The sequence below is a fragment of the Cynocephalus volans genome, chromosome X (assembly GCF_027409185.1).
Source record: "Cynocephalus volans isolate mCynVol1 chromosome X, mCynVol1.pri, whole genome shotgun sequence".
Classification (NCBI taxonomy): Eukaryota; Metazoa; Chordata; class Mammalia; order Dermoptera; family Cynocephalidae; genus Cynocephalus; species Cynocephalus volans.
In genome coordinates this window covers 79,718,301-79,737,993 of record NC_084478.1, presented here as the reverse complement: position 1 = coordinate 79,737,993, position 19,693 = coordinate 79,718,301, and the positions used below count along the sequence as shown (strand labels likewise).

The following is a 19,693-nucleotide window of genomic DNA, read 5'->3' as shown; positions in this document are numbered from 1 at the left end:
AGTCCATAGTTTACATTAGGATTCAGTCTTTGTGCTGTATATCCTATGGGCTTTGACGAATGTATAAACATATATATCTACCATGGTGGTATCCTACAGAATAGTTTCAATCCCCTATGGGTCACCTATTCATCCCTTCCTCCCTCTCACTGGACTCCTTGGCAACTGCTGATCTTTTTTACTGCCTTCATAGTCTTTTGCCTTTTCCAGAAAGTAACATAATGTATGTAGCCTTTTAGATTGGTTTCTTTCACTTAGCAATATGTATATAAAGTTCCTTCATGTCTTTTCATGGCTTGATAGCTCATTTCTTTTTAGTGTTGAATAATATTTCATCATCTGGATGTACCACAGTTTATACATTCACCTATTGAAGGACATCTTGGTTACTTCCAAGTTTTGGCAATTATGAATAAAACTACTATAAACGTGTGCAGATTTTTGTGTAGACATAAGATTTCAGCTCATTTGGATAAATACCAAGGAGTGCAACTGCTGAATTGTATGACAAGAGTATGTTTAGTTTGGTAAGAAACTGTCAGACTATACTCCAAAGTGGCTATACCATTTTTCATTCCCACCAGCAATGAATGAGAGCTCCTGTTGCTCCACATCATTGCCAGCATTATTAGATGTCAGTATTTTGGATTTTAGCCATTCTAATAGATATGAAGTGGTATCTCATTGTTTTAATTGACAAAACCCTATTGATATCTTATTATATACTTATTTGCCATCTGTATGTCTTATTTGGTGAAGCATCTCTTCAGATCTTTTGCCCACTTTGTAATTGCGTTGTTTTTTTATTGTTGAGTTTTAAGAATTCTTTATATATTTTGGATACCAGTTACTTATCAGGTATGTATTTTGCAAATATTTACTTCCAGTGTGTGGCTTGTCTTTTATTGTCTTAATGACGTATTTCACAGAGCAGAAGTTTTTAGTTTTAATGAAGTCCTACTTATCAATTTTATCTTTCATGGTTCATGCTTTTGGTGTTGTGTTTAAAACATAATGACCAAACCCAAGGTAATGAAGGTTTTCTTCTATGTTATCTTCTAATAGTCTTATAATTTGGGGTTTTGCATTTAGGTTTTAATCCATTTTAAGTCAATTTTTGTGAAAGGTTTATAGTCTTATCTAGATCCATATGGAATTCCAGCCATTTCAGCACCATTTGTTGAAAAACTATTCTCAAATTTTTTACATTCCAATTTCCCCTTCTACTAGTGTAAAAATTATTTACTGTTTCTACTCTTTTAGTGACTATCCTAGAAAGTATAGAATTCTTTCCTAACTATCCTCCATGTTAGTAATCTCTCTCTGCTACACTTTGGCAAATTTATTCTGTTTTTTTAAAAAATCTGTTTTATCTTTCAGTTCACTAATTTTCTCTTTACCTGTTTCTAATCTGCTATTAAACCTTGTTATTTTGTTTTCATTTGGGTTATGGTACTTTTCATTTCAAGAAGTTACTTTATTTCAAATATTCAAGGTCACGTTTTATAGTCTCTGGTTTCTATGAACTTCATTGATATTCAAAGTTTATATATATATATATTTTTTTTTTCAAAGTTTGTATGTAACAGCTGGTATGGCACAGGCAATAATGAATCAGAATGGATACCAGCTGAAAACCCCCACTATAACTGTATCAGTATGTACCATTGAGTATCAACCCACTTATTTCTATAAACTTTGGAAGCATAGGTGTTTTATAACCAGTTTTTGATAATTCCAGTATCTGCATCTTGAAGATCTGCAGTATCTACATCTTGAGGATCTGCTTCTGCAGTCTGTTGTTTCTGCTGATTCTCATTTATGGTGCCTTGTTTTCAAGTGTGCTGGATTATTTTTTAATGTGTACAACTCATGATTCATGAAAAATTATTTATAGAAATGTTTTGAAGCCTAAGATTAAGGTGCCTTCCTTTGAAGAAGACTTGCATTTGCTTCTGCAGATGTTTGGGAGCAATCTAAACATATTTCACAGCTTTAGGTATTTTGGTCTTCCATATAATGTAATTTTGGGCTGTAAATACATGAGTCTGCTTGTGTTACACCTCAGGGATTGTTCCCCCCCATCCCTATCCCACTGAGTTGCCTTCTATTCAGCACAAGGTAACTTTCTTTGTAGTCCCTTTGGGATGTGGGTAGGAGTGTGTTTACTTCTGGTTTGTTGTTAGTCTAAGAGTGTGATCTCTTGGAACTTGATGTCTGTTTCCCTGGCCTAGTGAGGTCCATCAAAACTTAAAGTTAACATTTGCTTAGATTTGCAAATGCTTACCAGATAAAAGTGATTTTTGCTTCTCTGTTTACTTCTCTGGGACCTCACTTTTCCTTATATATATTGGTTGGTAATTCCTTCACTATCTTGTCAGTTGCTTTTGTATTTTTTTCTGAAAAAAAATTTTTATATATTTTATCCAACATTTTTGGTTGTTTTCAGCAGGAGTATTGGTCTGACATAACTAAATGATTTTATTTCCAGAAGCAGAATTCACTGTTTCTTTAGCATTCTAAGAAAGCAATTTTTTAAGATTTTTTTTCTTAGATTCTTACCTTTTTTTTTTTCTTTTTTTGCAGCTGGTCAGTATGGGGATCTGAACCACTGACCTTGGTGTTATAACACTGTGCTCTAAACAACTGAGCTAACTGGCCAGTCCCAGATTCATATCTTTTCATTATGAGTATCCCCAAGCCATTGTGATTATCTTTAATGATATTGCTAATGACTTCTTTATATATTTTATAAAATAGACCTGATGTTTCTCTTTTCAGGCCAAAGAGGCAGTGACAGAAGCTGAACGATGTGACCCTACAAATATTTTCACTCAATTTCATATATTCAAGATTGCAATCTTAGAGGGCAACTCTGACAAAGGTATAAATGTTATTTACAAGTTTATATTTGACTGTTAATGGAAAGAATAAATAATTCTCTTCAACCACAACAGAAAAAACACACACACTGTTTTTAAGACAGTGGAATTGAATGTATGTTCTATCTTTCCTACGTAAAGATGATACAACAATACAAAAAGAAACTGTGGAAGGTTACATAAAATTAAAAGAACAGTGGTTACCTATTGAGGGAATAGGAATGGGGCAGATGTAGGACAAGAATTAAGGGAAAGTCTTGTCACTGTGTACTTTTTGGTACTTTCTGTCATTTGAACCAACCTATTTAAAAATTAAGTTAAAAAAGTTGTAGGGGGTGAGAAGATTGTACTAAAAACTCATATCAGTTAAGAATTGTCTTAAGAGAATGAAGGTGTCCAGGGTACATTTTGGCTGTTTTCACTTATTTTGGAAGGTGATTGGTGAGAGATTTGGCCTTGAAACAGAGTTTCTCTCCACAGAGTGGGCAGTGTTGGAATTGCCCATATGACCCTCTACCCGTTAGTGCTGTCTCCTTTCCATTAACTTAAGCATAATTGCCTAGTGGGTGTGTCTGCATACACATATGTATCCTGAATTGGTTACAGATATGCCTTTGCTCAGATTTTAATCCCTTCAGCCCTTAGGGTGGTTTAGCAAATCCTGAAGCAATCTGAGCTCCAGACTAGTTGCTATTTGTAAAGGAAGTTGAGAAACTTGAGTTAATAGATCCAAACAGAATTTATATTAAACCAATTAAACAACTATTTGTGAACACCTACTGTGTTTGAGGGAGTGTTATTTACTCCATAAGAAAAAAGAGATGGTTTATTCTGCATTGAAAAACAGATGTTCGAGAATAGTAAGTTATACCTGTATAATATTTAAGGAGTAGTAAATTGGAGTCAACTCTGTATCAAGGTTAATATTGATGTGTGTCCACCAACAATGTTTTCATTAGAGACTCCTTTTTTTTACTTGATCTAATATGTTGAAGGATAAAAGAACTTGAAACTTTTTGCCAGCAAAAATGTCAAAAAGCAGAACAAAACAAAAAACACACCAGATTCCCTATTAAACCTTTTCTTTTAACATTATATTAAAATAAAATTATTTTACTTTTTAAATACAGCATCAGTTCAATGTTTTTATTTCTTCCTCAGTTATCTGTGATCATTTTTTAAAGTCATGTTTACTGAAGATAAACATAATAAAATTTACTTTTGCTAGTTTTTGGTTCTATGAGCTTATCTGTTAATAATTTTATGAATTTTGACAAATGCCTACAGTCATGTAACCACCATCACAATCCAAATGTATAATAAAAAATTACTTCAGGCCCCTTTGTTGCTACTCCTTCCCACCACTTCCAACCCTGGAAATCACTAATCTCTTTTCTGTCTCTGTAGTTTTCCCTTTTCCAGAATGTCATATAAATGGAATTATACATTATGAAGCTTTTTGAGCCTGGCTTCTTTCACTTACCATAATGCATTTGAAACTCACCTGTACTATTCTGTACATCCACAGTTTGTTCTTTTTTATTGCTAAGTAGTATTCCATAGTATGGAAATACCACCATTTGTTTATCAGTTCTCCAGCTGAAGAATATTTGGATGGTCTACAGTTTGGGTGATTATGAGTAAAGGTGTTATAAATATCTCTTTAAAGATTTTGTGTGATGATAAGATTTCACTCCTGTAGGGTAAATATCTAGGAGTAGGATTATGGGGTTGTATGGTAACTAAATGTTTAACTTTACTAGAAACTGCCAAATGGTTTTCCAAGTGGCTATACAGTTGGACATTCAAACCAGCTATGTATGAGAGTTCCAGATGATCTACATGCTCATCACCACTTGGAATTGGCCACTTAAAAAATTTAGCCATTCTAATAGTTGGGTAGTTTTGTTGATCTTTTCAACTGTTTTTCTCATTTCTATTTATTTTTGATCTGATCTTTATAATTTACTTCCTTCTACTGACTTTGGGCTTACGTTGTTCTTTTTCTAGTTCCTCGAGGTGTAACATTTGGTTGTTTATTTGAGATCTTTCTTCTTTTTTGATATAGAGGTTTTATGACTATAAACTTCCCTTTTAGAACTGTCTTTGCTGCATCTCATACGTTTTGGTATGTTGTTTGTCCATTTTCATTTGTCTCAAGATATTTTTAAATTTCCCTTTTAATTTTTTCTTTGTCCTTTTGGTTGTTCAGGAGCATGTTGTTTAATTTCCACATATTTGTGAATTTTCTGAAATTCCTCCTGTTATTGATTTCTAGTTTTGTATCATTGTGTTCAGAAAAGATAATTGATATGCTTTTAATCTTCTTAAATTTGTTAAGACTTGTTTTGTGGCCTAACACATGGTCTATTGTAGAGAATGTTCCATGTGTACTTGAGAAGAATGTGTATTCTGCTGTTTTTGGATAGAATGTTCTGTATAGGTCTGCTAGGTCCATTTGGTCTAAACTGTAGTTTAAGTTTGGTGTTTCCTTATTGTCTGTCTGGATGATCTGTCCATTGGTGAAAGTGGGGTATCGAAGTCCCCTGCTATTATGGTATTATAGTCTATATCTCCCTTCAGATCTATTTATATTTGCATTATATATTTAGAGACTTCAATATTGAGTGCATATATATTTATAATTATTATTCTCTCTTGATGAATTGATGACCCCTTTATCATTGTAAAATGACCTTCTTTGTCTCTTTTTTTGGTTTTTGACTTAAGGTTTCTTTTGTGTGATATAAGTATAGCTACTCCTGCTCTGTTTTGGTTTCCATTTGCATGGAATATTTTTTTCCATTTCTTCACTTTCAGTCTTTTTGTTTGTTTGTTTCATTTTGTTTTGTTTTTGTGGCTGGCCAGTAAGGTGATCTGAACCCTAGACCTTGGTGTTATAAAACCACACTCTAACCAACTGAGCTAACCAGCCAGCCTGAGTCTTGTTTTTTTATTCATTTAGCCACTCTATGTCTTTTGATTGTAGAAATTAATCCATTTACATTCAGGGTAATTGTTCATAGGTAAGGACTTACTACTGCCATTTTGTTATTAATTTTTTTCTGGTTGTTGTGGAGATCCTTTGTTCCTTTGTTCCTTTCTTCCTCTCTTTCTTTCTGTCTTTGCGATTAAGTGATTTTATCTAATGGTATGCTTTGATTATTTGCTTTTTATCTCTTGCGTATCTACTATAGGTTTTTAATTATTACATGAGGCTTATATGAAACATCTTATAGTTATAATAGGATATTTTAAGCTGATAACTTAATTTTAAAATTTTTTTCATTGTACATGTTTATGGGGTACAGTTTGTTGTTTCAGTCATGCATATATTGTATAATGATCTCATCAGAATAATTAACATATCTATCACCTAAACATCATTTATTTGTGGTTATAACATTCAAGATCCTCTTTTCTGATTATCTCAAAATATACAATATTATTAGCTATCATCATCCTAGAGCACCAGACCTTATTCTTTCTCACTGTAACTTTGTACTGGTCTACCAATCTTTCCTGAGCTCCCTCTCCCTCCTCCCCTTCCCTGCCTCTGGTAAGCACTATTGATAACTTAATTTTGATCACATAAAAAAACTTCAACATTTTTATTTGAACCCCACACATTTTATGTTTTGATGTCACAATTTACATCTTTTTATATTGTCTCCCTTTAAAATATTATTGTAGCTATTTTTATTTTAATGGTTTTGTCTTTTAATCTTCATACTAAAGATATAAGTTATTTACAACAGCACCATTGCAATGTTAGAGTATTCTGACTGTGTACTTACTTTTACCAGTGAGTTGCATATTTTTATATCATTAACTAGCATCCTTTTCTTTCAGCTTGAAGAACTCCGTTTAGCATTTTAGTGAGATAGGTCTGGTGGTGATGAGCTCCCTCATCTTTTGTTTGTCTGCAAAAGTTTTTTCTTTCTGTCATTTCTGAAGGACAGCTCTTCTCAGTAAAGTATTCTTGGTTGGCAGCTTTTTTTCCTTCAGCACTTGGAATATAACTTCCCGTCCCACCAGCATTATTTGTTTAACAAACTATTCTTTCTCTATTGAATTGCCTCTGCACCATTATCAAAAATCATTTGTCATATGTGTGGGTCTCTTTCTGGGCTCTTTATTCTGTTCTGTTCATCTATTCATTTATCTTCACACCATTCCCACACTGTTTCAATTAGTGTAGATGTGTAATAATTTGATACCATGTAGTGTTAGTCCTCCAACTTTGTTCTTTTTCAAATTGTTTTGGCTATTCCAAGTCTTTTGTATATCTATATGAATTTTAAAATCAGTTTCCAATTTTTACACAAATGAATTTTGATTACATTGAGTCTATAGATTAGCTTGGGGAGAATTGACATCTTAACATTATTGAGTCTTCCAATCCATGAACAAGTTATATACCTCCATTTACTTAGGTCTTCTTTAATTTCTCTCAGTGATGTTTTCTACTTGTCAGTGTACAGGTTCTGTGCATCTTTTGTCAGATTCATCCCTAAGTATACCATACTTTATGCTATTTTAAATAGCATTTAAAAAAAGCTTCAGTTTCTGATTGCTCATTGCTAGTATATAGAAATACAAATGATTTTTGTATATTGATCTTCTATCCTACAACCTTGCTAAATTTATTAGTTCTAGTAGCTTTTTTGTAGATTCCATCAGATTTTGTACATAATCATGTTGTCTACAAATAAAGACAATTTTGCTTCTTCCTTTCCAGTCTGGGTGTACTTTATTTTTTTTCTTGCTTTGTTGTACTTTTTAGATTCACCAGTAAAATATTGAGTAAAATTGGTGAGAGCAAACATTCTTGTCTTTTTCCTTAATTTTAGGGGTAAAATAGTCTTCTACTGTTAAGTATGATGTTAGCTGAAGGTTTTTCATAGATACCCTTTATCAGGTTGAGGAAGTTCTCTCCGATTTCTTGTTTCCTGGGAGTTTTTATTAGGAATAGATGTTGAATTTGGTCATATGATTTTTCTGCATCTATTCAAACGATCAATTTTTAAAAAAAGCTTGTTAATATGGTCAGTTACATTGATTGATTTTCAACTGACAAGCCAGTGCTGCATTCCTGGGATAAACCCCACTTGGTCATGGAGTAGTCTCCTTTTTATATGATTTGATTTAATAACAGTTTGTTTAGAATGTTTGTAACTGTGTCCATGAGTGATATTGGTCTGTAGTTTTCTTTTCCTGTAATGTTTTTCATTTTCCTATCAGAGTAATACTGACTTCATAGAATGAATTGGGAAGTACACCCTCCTTTTCAATTTTCTGGAAGAGTTTGTGTTGAGTTGGTATTATTTCTTCCTTAAATGTTTGGTAGAGTTTGCCAGTGAAGTCATCTGGGTCTGGAGTTTTCTTCATTGAAAAGTTTTTAATGATAGATTAAATTTCTTTAATAGATATAGTTCTATTCACGTTATTTATTATTTCTGGATTTACCTTTGGTGGTTTGTCTTTCAAAAACTTATGTTTCCTCTAAGTTGTTGAAATTATTGGCGTAAGTTGTTTATAATATCCCCCACATTATCGTTTTTAAATTTTTAAAAATTTTTTATTTTTAGCTTTTTATCAGTTTTTATTTTTTTCAAAAATTATTTTCTTTCTTTTATTTGGGGTTTTTTTCGGTGATTTTTTTCTTTTTTTTCCTTTTCTTTATTTTTGGTGGGGTTTTTTTCCCCTCTCCAAACCCTTTTGTTGAGGGCTGACTCCTAATAGATGGCAGTGAGGGAACTGCTCTACTAAGTCCAAAACCCTGACCCAGAAACAGGTCATCTATGAATGGTTTAGCAACAGGTTCCCCACAAACATGCATTGCGTGATGGGCTAGGGGGTGGCCCCCTTTCCAGCTGCTTCCTGTTTCCCAGGATGAAGGGCTCTCTACTCCAGACCCAGTGCGTGCCATATTATCATTTTAACATCTGTGAAATATATACTAGTGTCACATTTCTTATTCCTGATGTTTGTAATTTGTGTCTCTCTTTTTCTTCCTGGTCAGTGAAGCTAGAGATTGATAAATTTTATTGGTCATCTCAAAGAACACAGCTTTTGGTTTCATTAATTTTCCTCTGTTTTTTTCCCCTGTTTTCTATTGCATTTATTTGCATTCTGATCTTTTTCATATCCATTCTTCTGTTTACTTTGAATTTCATTTGCAGTTCTTTTGGTAATTTCCAAAGGCGAAAGCTGAGATCATTGATGTAAGACCTTTATTCTGGTCTAAGAGAGACAGCTAATGCTATAAGTTACCTTCTAATTACTGCTGTAGTGACAATCCACAAATTTTGACATGTTGTGTTTTTATTTTAATTCAGTTCAAAATACTTTCCAATTTGGTTTTTGATTCCTTTTTAAACCCATGGATTATTTAGAAGTGTGTTATTTATTTATTTTCCAAATATTTCCAGAGAACTTTCTTTTATTGATTTTTAATTATTTAATTTCATTGTGGTCAAAGATCATACCTTGCATGACTTGGATAATTTTACATACATTGGTCAGATCCCCGTACTGGACAGCTGCCAAATACACACACACACACAGAGACACACACACACACACACACACACGTATATATATATATACAGAGAGAAAGAGAGAGAGACTTGTTCTGTTGCCCAGAATATTGTCTTTATTGGTAAATATTTCATGTGCACTTGAGAATAATGTACAGTTTGCTGGTATTGGGTTGAGTGTTTTATAAATGTCATTCAGGTCGAGTTGATTGATATTGCTACATGTACTATATCTTTGCTGACTTTCTATCTACTTGATCTATCAATTATTAAGAGAGGATATTGAAATCTTTGACTATAAGTGTGAATTTGTTAATTTCTCCTTCCGGTTCTACCAGTTTTTGTTTCTTATATTTTGAAATTTTGTTATTAGGTATATAAAAATTTAGTATTATATCCTCATAATGAATTGATTTCTTTATCATTTTAAAATAACCTTCTATCACTGGCAATATTCTTTGCTCTGAAATAAACTTTATCTGATATTAATATAGCCATTCCAGCTTTCTTTTGATTACCTTTTCCATAGTATATATTATTTCATCCTTTTGTTGTAACCAATATTGTCTTTATATTTAAAGTGTGTTTCTTGTAGGTAGCATATATGTGACAGTTGTATGTTTTTTATCTAATCTGACTATCTCTGCAATTTAATTGTCATTTAGTCACTTATATTTAACATGATTATTGGTATGGTTAGATTTCAATTTAGCGTCTTGTTGTTTGTCTTCTATTTGCCCCAGCTGATCTTTGTTGCCTTTTTCCTTTTTTCTGCCTTCTTTTGGGTTAATTGAATTTTTTATGATTACATTTATCTTCTTTTTTGGCTTATAAGCTATAACTCTGTTATATATTTGTTACTTAAGGTCTATAGTATATATATTTAACTTATCATAGTCCATCTTTAAGACATATAATCAAATTTAATACAGCCATTCAATTCTTTTTTTATTTTGTGGCTGGCAAGTACACAGCCATTCAATTCTTAACTTTATTCTGTATTAAATTCCATTTTACAGATGTACCAAAATGTATTTAGCCTATCCCTTATTTTTATTTATTTATTTATTTTTTGTCGTTTTTTCGTGACCGGCACTCAGCCAGTGAGTGCACCGGTCAGTCCTATATAGGATCCGAACCCGTGGCGGGAGCGTCGCCGCGCTGCCAGCGCAGCACTCTACCAAGTGCGCCACAGGCTCGGCCCTAGCCTATCCCTTATTGATGGAATTTAGGTTGCTCCTATAATTTACTCTTACAGACAATGCTAGATGAACATCCTTATATTTGTTTGTTTACTTTTACAAATATATCCATAGGATAAATTCAGATAAGTAGAAATGCTCAATTGGGCATTTTTCTGATGTTCAAATCATCCTTGACAGTTTACTAACTCATATTACTTTATGAATATTAATTAATATTTTTAAAAAATTAATGCTTTTAAAATGAGTTCCAAATTTATTATGGTGTAATTAACCATAGATAGGCATTACCTTTGATAAGAGTATCTCTCTTTTTTATTGTTTTCTTCTTTTTCAGCTTTGCAGGCAATCACTACTTTAGAGAATTTATTAACAGATGAAAAGCTGGAAGATAATAATCTACTTACAGATAGAGGTTCACCTACCCTGCTCCTAAGTTTAGCTGCTCAGTTTGCTCTGGAGGTAATTCATACATATCCATCTACTAGATTTTTACCTGTTTTCCTTTTTGAAAGACAATAAAATCATCATCAGCAAGGCACAGAAGAGAACTTCCTTTATTGTTTGTTTTGCCTCATATTTTCACACCAAGCTTGGTTGCTGTAACGTGGGAGCCCCAAATCTGAGAGGGCACTTGCGTAGTGCTTACCTATCCCAAAGAAATCACCCAGAGGTCCAGCAGGCAGAGACATTAGTTTATTAGACTTACAAGAGACACCAATGGTGGACTTAGAAACACTGATGACCGTCGGTCAGCAAGAAATCCACACCGCCACAGAGTACATACAACAGTTATATAGTGAGCAGATCAGAATAGGGGTGTAAATCATTTTCAGACTTACATGCAGACCCTCACCCAGCTCACATAACTCTCACATAACTCAGATTGCGCCCAAGATCTGGCTGGGTAGACAAGTTAATCTACCCATTACTCTCCTGGTGCCCCAGAGTGTTTGTTCATTTACTTAGGCTCCCTGCTTCCTCCAGCATTCTGTTTGTCTTAAAAGGGATGTGCCTTTCCTTGGGTAAACTACCTTGGCCAGGGGCAGTCTCCTAGGAGGGAGGGGGAACTTTGGTTTGCGCATGAGCTGGGAATAAGGCTATGACCAGTATTTACCGTACAGTTGCGGAATTGCTTTATTTCTCTTCATTTTTAAAATGCAGACTAAAGTAAATGAAACGAAGTGATGTAACAGAATTGTGCTTAAAACAGAAAAAATAAACACAGCAAAACATTAATTTTTAAAAGAAACACCAGATTAAAAATGCCTATACCATACAAATAAACAGGTATCTATTTGGAAACTTATCTTTCTCAATTTGAACAAAATGATTTGACGTTCTGTGGACCTTTTCAGTTCATAACCACAGAACATTAGTTTAGAAGTAATAAATACTTGCACCTGTTTGTTACTTGCAAAAATCTGGTTTTAGTAATATATAGGATTAGGAAAAACGTAGCAGCTTTGAAGTTCATGGACTGGGTTTGAGTACTGACTCTGCCACTTAAGTACTTAACTTCTTTGAATCTTAATTTCATCATTTGCAAAATAAAGGTAATACCTACCTCCAGGATTGTTATGAAAATTAACCCAGAATATGGCTGAAGATGTGACTTGTAAACTATGAAGCTGAATCTTCTTATTTAAACTTCTTTAGTTTCTGATTCTTTCTCCTGTACGAAAACCATTTTCTTGCTCAGAACTACAGTTCCATAATTCTTCCACTGGCTCTCTTCTGCTTTCTATATTAAATATAAATTTATAAACCTTTCTTTAGGAAGATACCTGCCTTTGGGTTTCCCACTTCAGAATTTCTCTCATTTCCTTCTCCTCCCCATCATGCACAAACATATCCTGTATCTACATCTACCAAATGTTTTTCTTCCTTCAGAAGTTATTACCCTACTCATTAACATCAAAATATGTACCATTCAGACTGTATTTAGCAACTACTTGGGGCAAGATATTGGGCTAGGTGTTAGAAATATGGTCCTCAAGGATCTCAAAAGCCATTCATTAGCAATGTAAGGCAGTATATAGGATAAAGACCAAATAGCTAAATATACACATTAAAAATTATTAAAATTCAGAGTAGGAAGAGAGCAATGAGAACTGGAATTGATTTAGGAAGTCTTTACAATGGAGAGAAACCATAAACTGGGCTTTGAAAAGGGTAGCATTGCTGGCTGGTTAGCTTAGTTGGTTAGAGCATGGTGCTGATAACACCAAGGTCCAGGGTTTGATCCTTGTACTGGCCAACAAAAAATAAATAAATAAAGAGGATAGCATTTATATATGTAAGAATATTTTTTAAAGGATGGGATGGTATAAACAAGACATAGAAAAAGAAATGCGATTGACTTGAGAGACACTGTTTGGTTAGAGTGATGAAGGCCTTATGTCTCCACCATGTCAAAATGTAATAGTGGCTTGTATTGTTATGATGATGATATAGGAGAGGAGCATCAGATAAATAGAAGAGATAGCTGTGGCCAGATTGTACATACATTTTATGCTCTAAACAATAAGAAAACGTTGATGGTAGTATGTGTAAAAGTAGTGCTTTACAAAAATAATTTTGATTGTGCCTGGGGAGCCGAATGGGGAGAAGTTAGAGGCAGGACAGGATGGGAGGCTATGGTAATAATCCAGTCTTACTGTGATAAGAGTCTAAACAAAGGTAGTGAGTGTGTGATATTAAGCAGGTAAAACACTGCTTTCTCTTCTTGAAATAGGCTACCTTATCTTTAAATTCCTTTACAAAATTCACCCCCCTGCACACACACGCAAGAGATAATGTGGATATTATAGATTCTGAAAACTGAAGCAGTCAGGAAGAGAACTTCCACAGATTCCCACCACCACCCACACACCAGAAATCACACCACATTCTCTGCCTTCTCAACTGCTATCATAGACTAACCATCCATGTTCCCTCCTAAGGCAAATTCCTCAATTTATACACTTGTTTTCATCACCTCTTTTCTTTTTCTCTCTCACATGGTCAACTTTTTGTTCTTTTACTGGGTCATCCCATCAACATATAAACATTCTCATTTATCCCATCTCAAACAAACAAAAAAAAACCTCTTGACCTGTTCTATGGTGCATGCCCCGTTCTATGGTGCATGCCCCGAGTGAATAATGACAGACACTCACTGTTTAAGTCAGGAATTAGGGATTTTACTTCTCAGCTGGCTGGCTGTCTCCCCAGAAAGCCTGGTCAGAGAACAGCCCCCAGCCTCATTAGGGAAGGGTTTATAAAATCAAAAACCACATCCTGTTTGGCATACAGGATGTTCTGTAAGAGCAAACAAGCTGGTTTAAGCCAAAATAAGCAGGTTAAGCCATTTTTATTGGCTCCTCTACCTGTCTTCAGGCAGAGTTTACTAAATCGGGGGTCTTCTAACAAATGGTTAACTAGGTTACTGTGGTTGTGAGTTAAACCTAGGTAAAGAAGCTTTTTAGGTAAGGGTCTTCATCACACCTGGGTATAAGGGCAGGAAGTGTGGTTACTTGAAGAGGGGTCTGCTTTAGAGAGCAACTCTGTTTCTCATCTACACAGGAAAGAGCTGGCAGTCTGTGGTTTTCTTGCTAACATAGGAACAGGCTTGTGACCACAGAGCTACAGAGTGCAGAAAAGCATTTAGCTGTGTTCACAACTGGGACAAAGATGGAGTCAGTCATGTCAGCTTGCAACAGACCCTACTTCTCTCACCAACTACTGCCTGATTTCTTTTCTGCCATTTGTAGTGAAACTCCACTAAAGAGTTGTCTATTCTTAATGTCTCCAATCCTTTCCTCCAATTCTCAAGCTTACTCCAATCAAGCTTTTGCCCCACCATGTTAGGTTTGGCGAGACGGAGAAGAGAGAGAGACCTGAGCCAGGTGCCATTTCAGCCAAAGCTTTATTCCACTAATGTGAAGGGGAGACTGAACCAGATCAGTTCCCCTGAACTAAGGAAAACAGGAGGTTTATAAGACTTTTAGGGAGGGTTCTGGCAGAGTAATGGGCAATTTTGAAATTAGTGGTATGCAAGGTGACACAGCCATTGTGGTCCGATAACATCTGGTCGGTTAGGGCATAGGCTTCTGAAGCATTCCTTCCAGCCCAGCCCAATTGCCTTAAGCTGGCCATGAGGCAATACACCACTCTACCAAAACCATTGGTCAAGGTCACCAGTGACCCTGCATTGTAAATTGCAATGGTTAATTCTCAGTACTTATTGCATTTGACCCATCAGCAACATTCAACACAGTTGATCACTCTTTCCTCCTTCAAACACATTTGGCTTCCAGGACACCCCGTTATCCTTGTTTTCCTCCTACCTCATGAGTCACTCTCTTTCATTCTCCTTTGCTGGTTCCTCTTTTCTCCTCTCCCATTCTCACTCTCAAATGATGACCTTGGGAGAGGAGCTGTTAGGGATTTGAGAAGAGAGGATAAGGTATAAATTAATCATCCAGGAAAGTAGGAAAGTGAATGACTAGGGAAGTGTGATATGCTTGCCAATAGCATCAAGGCCCATTTGATGAAGTTTTATAATAAAGTAAGGCCTATTTGATGAGGTTTAAAATGAAGAATGTAATTGTGTGAATTTTTTTCCAGCTACATAAAGCTGAATGGATGGAGGCACAAAAGTCAGTGGAAAGTTGGACTTAACCAGACTTGTGGTTTTGCCAGATGAATACAATAAGCAAAAGAGGAACAGGAAAATCAAGGAACAAGAGAGTGATTATAATTAATCCTCCTGGAGTTTAAACTGTGTAAGGAGGAAGACATCAAGGGGATGAGGGATGGTGAAAAATTGGTAGCATCAGTGCATTGGAGGTCTAACTGCAGTTGAAGGATTGCTGGAGTCAGGGTAATAGAGGGAGTGAGTTGAAAAGGTAAGAGGTGGTGGTCAGAAGTAGAATACAGTACATGAAACTGAGATCTGGGGTGGGGAACTAGGGTGACAGAGAGAGGCACCTAGGGCACAAAACTTCAGGAGGCACTCACTCTCAGGGTAATGTAAATGCAGGCTCAGTAATTGTACAACCCTGAGAGTGAGTGCCTCCTGAAGTTTTGTACCATAGGTGCTTTGCTCACCTCACCTGGCTCACCTGAGAGTCTGGAGGAGTTGCAATTATTAGTAATGACAGGGTCTAGTGAATGACTGTGAGAGTGAATGGCTAAGGTAATTGGCAGAGTGGAATTCAAGGTACTAAGAGGCAGGGAGGATCATCTACCTGTATATTGAAAATGCCAAAAATACAATGGGTTTCAAGATGGTGGTGGCTGCGGCGGTTGGCGCGGAGTAGCTGAGGTGCAAAAGGCGGCCACTGGGCCTCAGGCAGCCGGGAAACTTGTGGACCTTCCTCTCGCCATCTCTTAAGGGAGGACCGCTGCTGCTGGCCGGTTGTAGGGGCTAACCTCCACTTTGCCCCCGGCAGGAGAGGCTGCCTCATTTACAGGCAACAGCTTTGAAGTGTGGAGCAGGAAAAGAACTGTTTCTTAGCTGCAAAAGCGAGTCTCTAAACAGGGAACACGGCGCCAGAGCTGCTGTGGATGCAGACAGGATCCCGGAGGCCGGGGCCGCGCTGAAGGCGGCCAGCTGCCCTATTCAGGATTCGAGGTTTCAGGCCGGCATTAAAAAAGATTCCTGGGAGCGCCCGAGCTGCCCCGTGGGACTGACTGAACAACCCGAGGCAGCAGCGGCCGAGAACGGGGAAGGCGACAAACCAGAGGCAGATAGTGAGCGCCCGACCTGGCACAGCCCTGTGAGTGACCCTTGGCCCAGCCCTGCTCAGGGGGCTGGCGCCCACCCGGCTTCCACCTGCATCACCGGGTCACTCACCGCCCCGGGGCTGCCTCCAATTTCCTAGGTCCGGGCAGCTCCGGCCCGGCTCGGCTCCTCACTGAGCCTTCCTGCTTGCTTGCCCCGGAGCGGGCCATCCCAGGGCCTGCGGGCTGGCCTCCCCTCCTATTCCCTCCGCGGTTCTCTGGCGGGGCTGTTGGAGTGGGGCGTCCCCGGCCAGTGTTGAGAGGGCAAGGAAGTACGGGCGGGGCCGACTGTCACTCCACCACACCCTGGACTCCGGCCCCCGGTAAACTTCCTGTTACTGGGAGGCAGATACCATCTCTGCGGCCACCAGTTCGGAAAAATGCCTAACCAATTTCTGGTTGGGAATAGTGTGGTAGGAGAGTTCCCAAGTCCGCTTGAACCTGGCGGAGAGCTGGCTGCAGGCGGGCGCTAGACTCGGTCCATGCCGGGGGGATACAGTACTACAAAGATACCCAGAGCGACCGATAGTCTGTGCCTAGCAGAAACCTGGTAGACTTCCTGGGCGAGGCGGTGCCGAGCAGGGTCTTGAAGGCCCAGCTGATGACGAGGGGTGCAGAAGACACGCCCCAGCCCAGCACAGTGCGCACAGAGTGGGGAGACGTGCAGCCAGGGAGGCGGAGACTCGACAGAAACCACACACCCGGTGGGGTCGCCACTGCACGATCTAACAGCCTGGGCCAGAGCACACGGAACAGGGAGAAGTCCTGCACAGGAAGTGAAAGCTCAACACCGATCACACACCCTGTGGTACGTGATCCACCAGCCCAGCAGAGTCCAAGCTGACCAGAAAGGTGGCTCCCCGGAGAGGCCCAAGACCTTAGGCAACCATACACACAAGGCACTAGAGGCCAACTGAGCAGTCACTGAGGTAGCCATACGAAATTGGCAACCACAGCAACATCCTAGTTAGTCATTAGTCTCAAACCGGGGGACTGTGAAACCCCCTGCCACAATGAATAAACATCAAAAAAAAGATACCAGAAATACAAAAAATCAAGAAAGTACACCACCAAAAGTTAATAAATCTCAAACTCTAGATCCTATAGAACAAGAAGCCCTTGAAATGACTGACAAGGAATTTCGAGTGATAATTCTAAGGAAACTGAATGAGATACAAGAAAACTCAGCTAGACATCATGATGAAATGAGGAAAAGTGTACAGGATCTGAAATAGGAAATGTACAAGGAAATCAATGTCCTGAAAAAAAATGTAGCAGAACGTGCTGAACTGAAGAAGTTATTCAGCGAAATAAAAAACACAACGGAGAGTTTAACCAGCAGGCTTGTCGAAGTTGAAGAGAGAACCTCTGAACTTGAAGATGGGCTGTTTGAAATAACACAAGCAGACAAAGAAAAAAGAATCAAGGACATGGAAGAAAATCTGAGAGAGATATCAGACAAGCTTAAGCGCTCAAATATCCGAGTCATGGGTATTCCAGAAGGGGAGGAAAATGGAGATTCCATTGAAAACATATTCAACAAAATAGTGGCAGAAAACTTCCCAGGTATAGGAAAAATCACAGATCTTCACATCCAGGAAGCTCAACGATCTCCAAATGTATTCAACCCAAAAAGGCCCTCTCCAAGACATGTTATAGTCAAATTCACAACACTCAGAGACAAAGAGAGAATCTTAAAAGCTGCAAGAGAGAAGCGTCAAATCACCTATAAGGTAGCCCCAATCAGGCTAACATCAGACTTTTCATCACAAACCCTAAAAGCTAGAAAGGAATGGGATGATATTTTCAAAATACTAAAAGACAAAGATTGCCAGCCAAGAATACTCTACCCTGCAAGGCTATCCTTCCGAAATGAAGGTCAAATAGTATATTTCTCAGACAAACAAAAACTGCGGGAGTTCACTACCACACGACCACCCTTACAAGAAATCCTCAAGGGAGTACGGGGTTTGGTTCCTGAAAAATAACTACCACTGCCATAAAAACCCAAGAAAAATCAAAACTCACTAGTATAATAAAAAAGGCATTCATGAAGAGAAAACAAGCAAACAAAAACGCTACCTACAACCTAAGGAACCAACAAACACAGAAACCAAACAGTAAATCAGAAAGCAGGGAACAAAAGACACCTAAGACAACCAAACAACCAATAAAATGCTAGGAATAAATCAACACCTTTCAATAACAACTCTTAATGTAAAAGGCTTAAATTCCCCAATCAAAAGACACAGACTGGCTAACTGGATCAAAAAGGAGGACCCAACTATATGCTGCCTACAAGAGACCCACCTCACCCATAAAGATTCACATAGACTAAGAGTGAAAGGATGGAAAAAGATTTACCATGCAAACAGAAAAGAAAAACGAGCTGGAGTAGCTATTCTACAGAACATTCCATCCAACAACCTCAGAATATTCATTCTTCTCATCAGCAAATGGATCATTCTCCAGGATAGATCACATATTAGGTCACAAATCAAGTCTCAATAAATTCAAAAAATTGGAATTATCCCATGTATTTTCTCTGGCCACAATGGATTAAAACTAGAAATTAATAACAAACGAAACTCTGGAAACTATACAAACACATGGAAATTAAACAGCATTCTACTTAATGACATATGGGTCCAAGAAGAAATCAAGCAGGAAATCAAAAAATTTATTGAAAATAATGAAAACAATGATATATCATACCAAAACCTGTGGGATACTGCAAAAGCAGTATTAAGGGGGAAATTTATTGCATTAAATGCTCACTTCAGAAGAATGGAAAGATGGCAAGTGAGCAACCTAACACTTCACCTTAAAGAACTAGAAAAACAAGAACAATCCAAACGTGAAGTTAGCAGACGGAAAGAAATCATTAAGATCAGAGCAGAACTGAATGAAATTGAAACCCAAAAAACAATTCAAAAGATCAACGAATCAAAAAGTTGGTTTTTTGAAAAGATAAATAAAATTGACAAACCATTACCATGGCTAACAAAAAAAAGAAGAGAGAAGACTCAAATAACCAAAAGTAGAAATGAAAAAGGCGATATTACAACTGATTCATCTGAAATACAAGGAATCATTCGAGACTAGTATAAACAACTATACGCCAACAAATTTGAAAATCTGGAGGAAATGGATAAATTTCTGGACACACACAAGCTCCCAAAACTGAACCATGAAGACGTAGAAAATTTGAACAGACCAATAACAATAAAGGAGATTGAAGCTGTTATCAGAAGGCTTTCCCAACAAAGAAAAGCCCAGGACCAGATGGATTCACAGC

At 37.2% G+C, this 19,693-nt stretch overlaps 1 protein-coding gene across 1 annotated transcript in view; it reads left to right on the top strand.

The window, feature by feature from the left end:
• TEX11 (testis expressed 11) overlaps positions 1 to 19,693 on the top strand; it is a 323,127-nt gene that overhangs the window by 188,020 nt on the left and 115,414 nt on the right. Inside the window, exons 16-17 of the mRNA XM_063084664.1 lie at positions 2,782 to 2,884; positions 10,964 to 11,088. Of these exons, the coding sequence (XP_062940734.1) occupies positions 2,782 to 2,884; positions 10,964 to 11,088 (228 nt within the window). The remainder of the gene's footprint in view (positions 1 to 2,781; positions 2,885 to 10,963; positions 11,089 to 19,693) is intronic.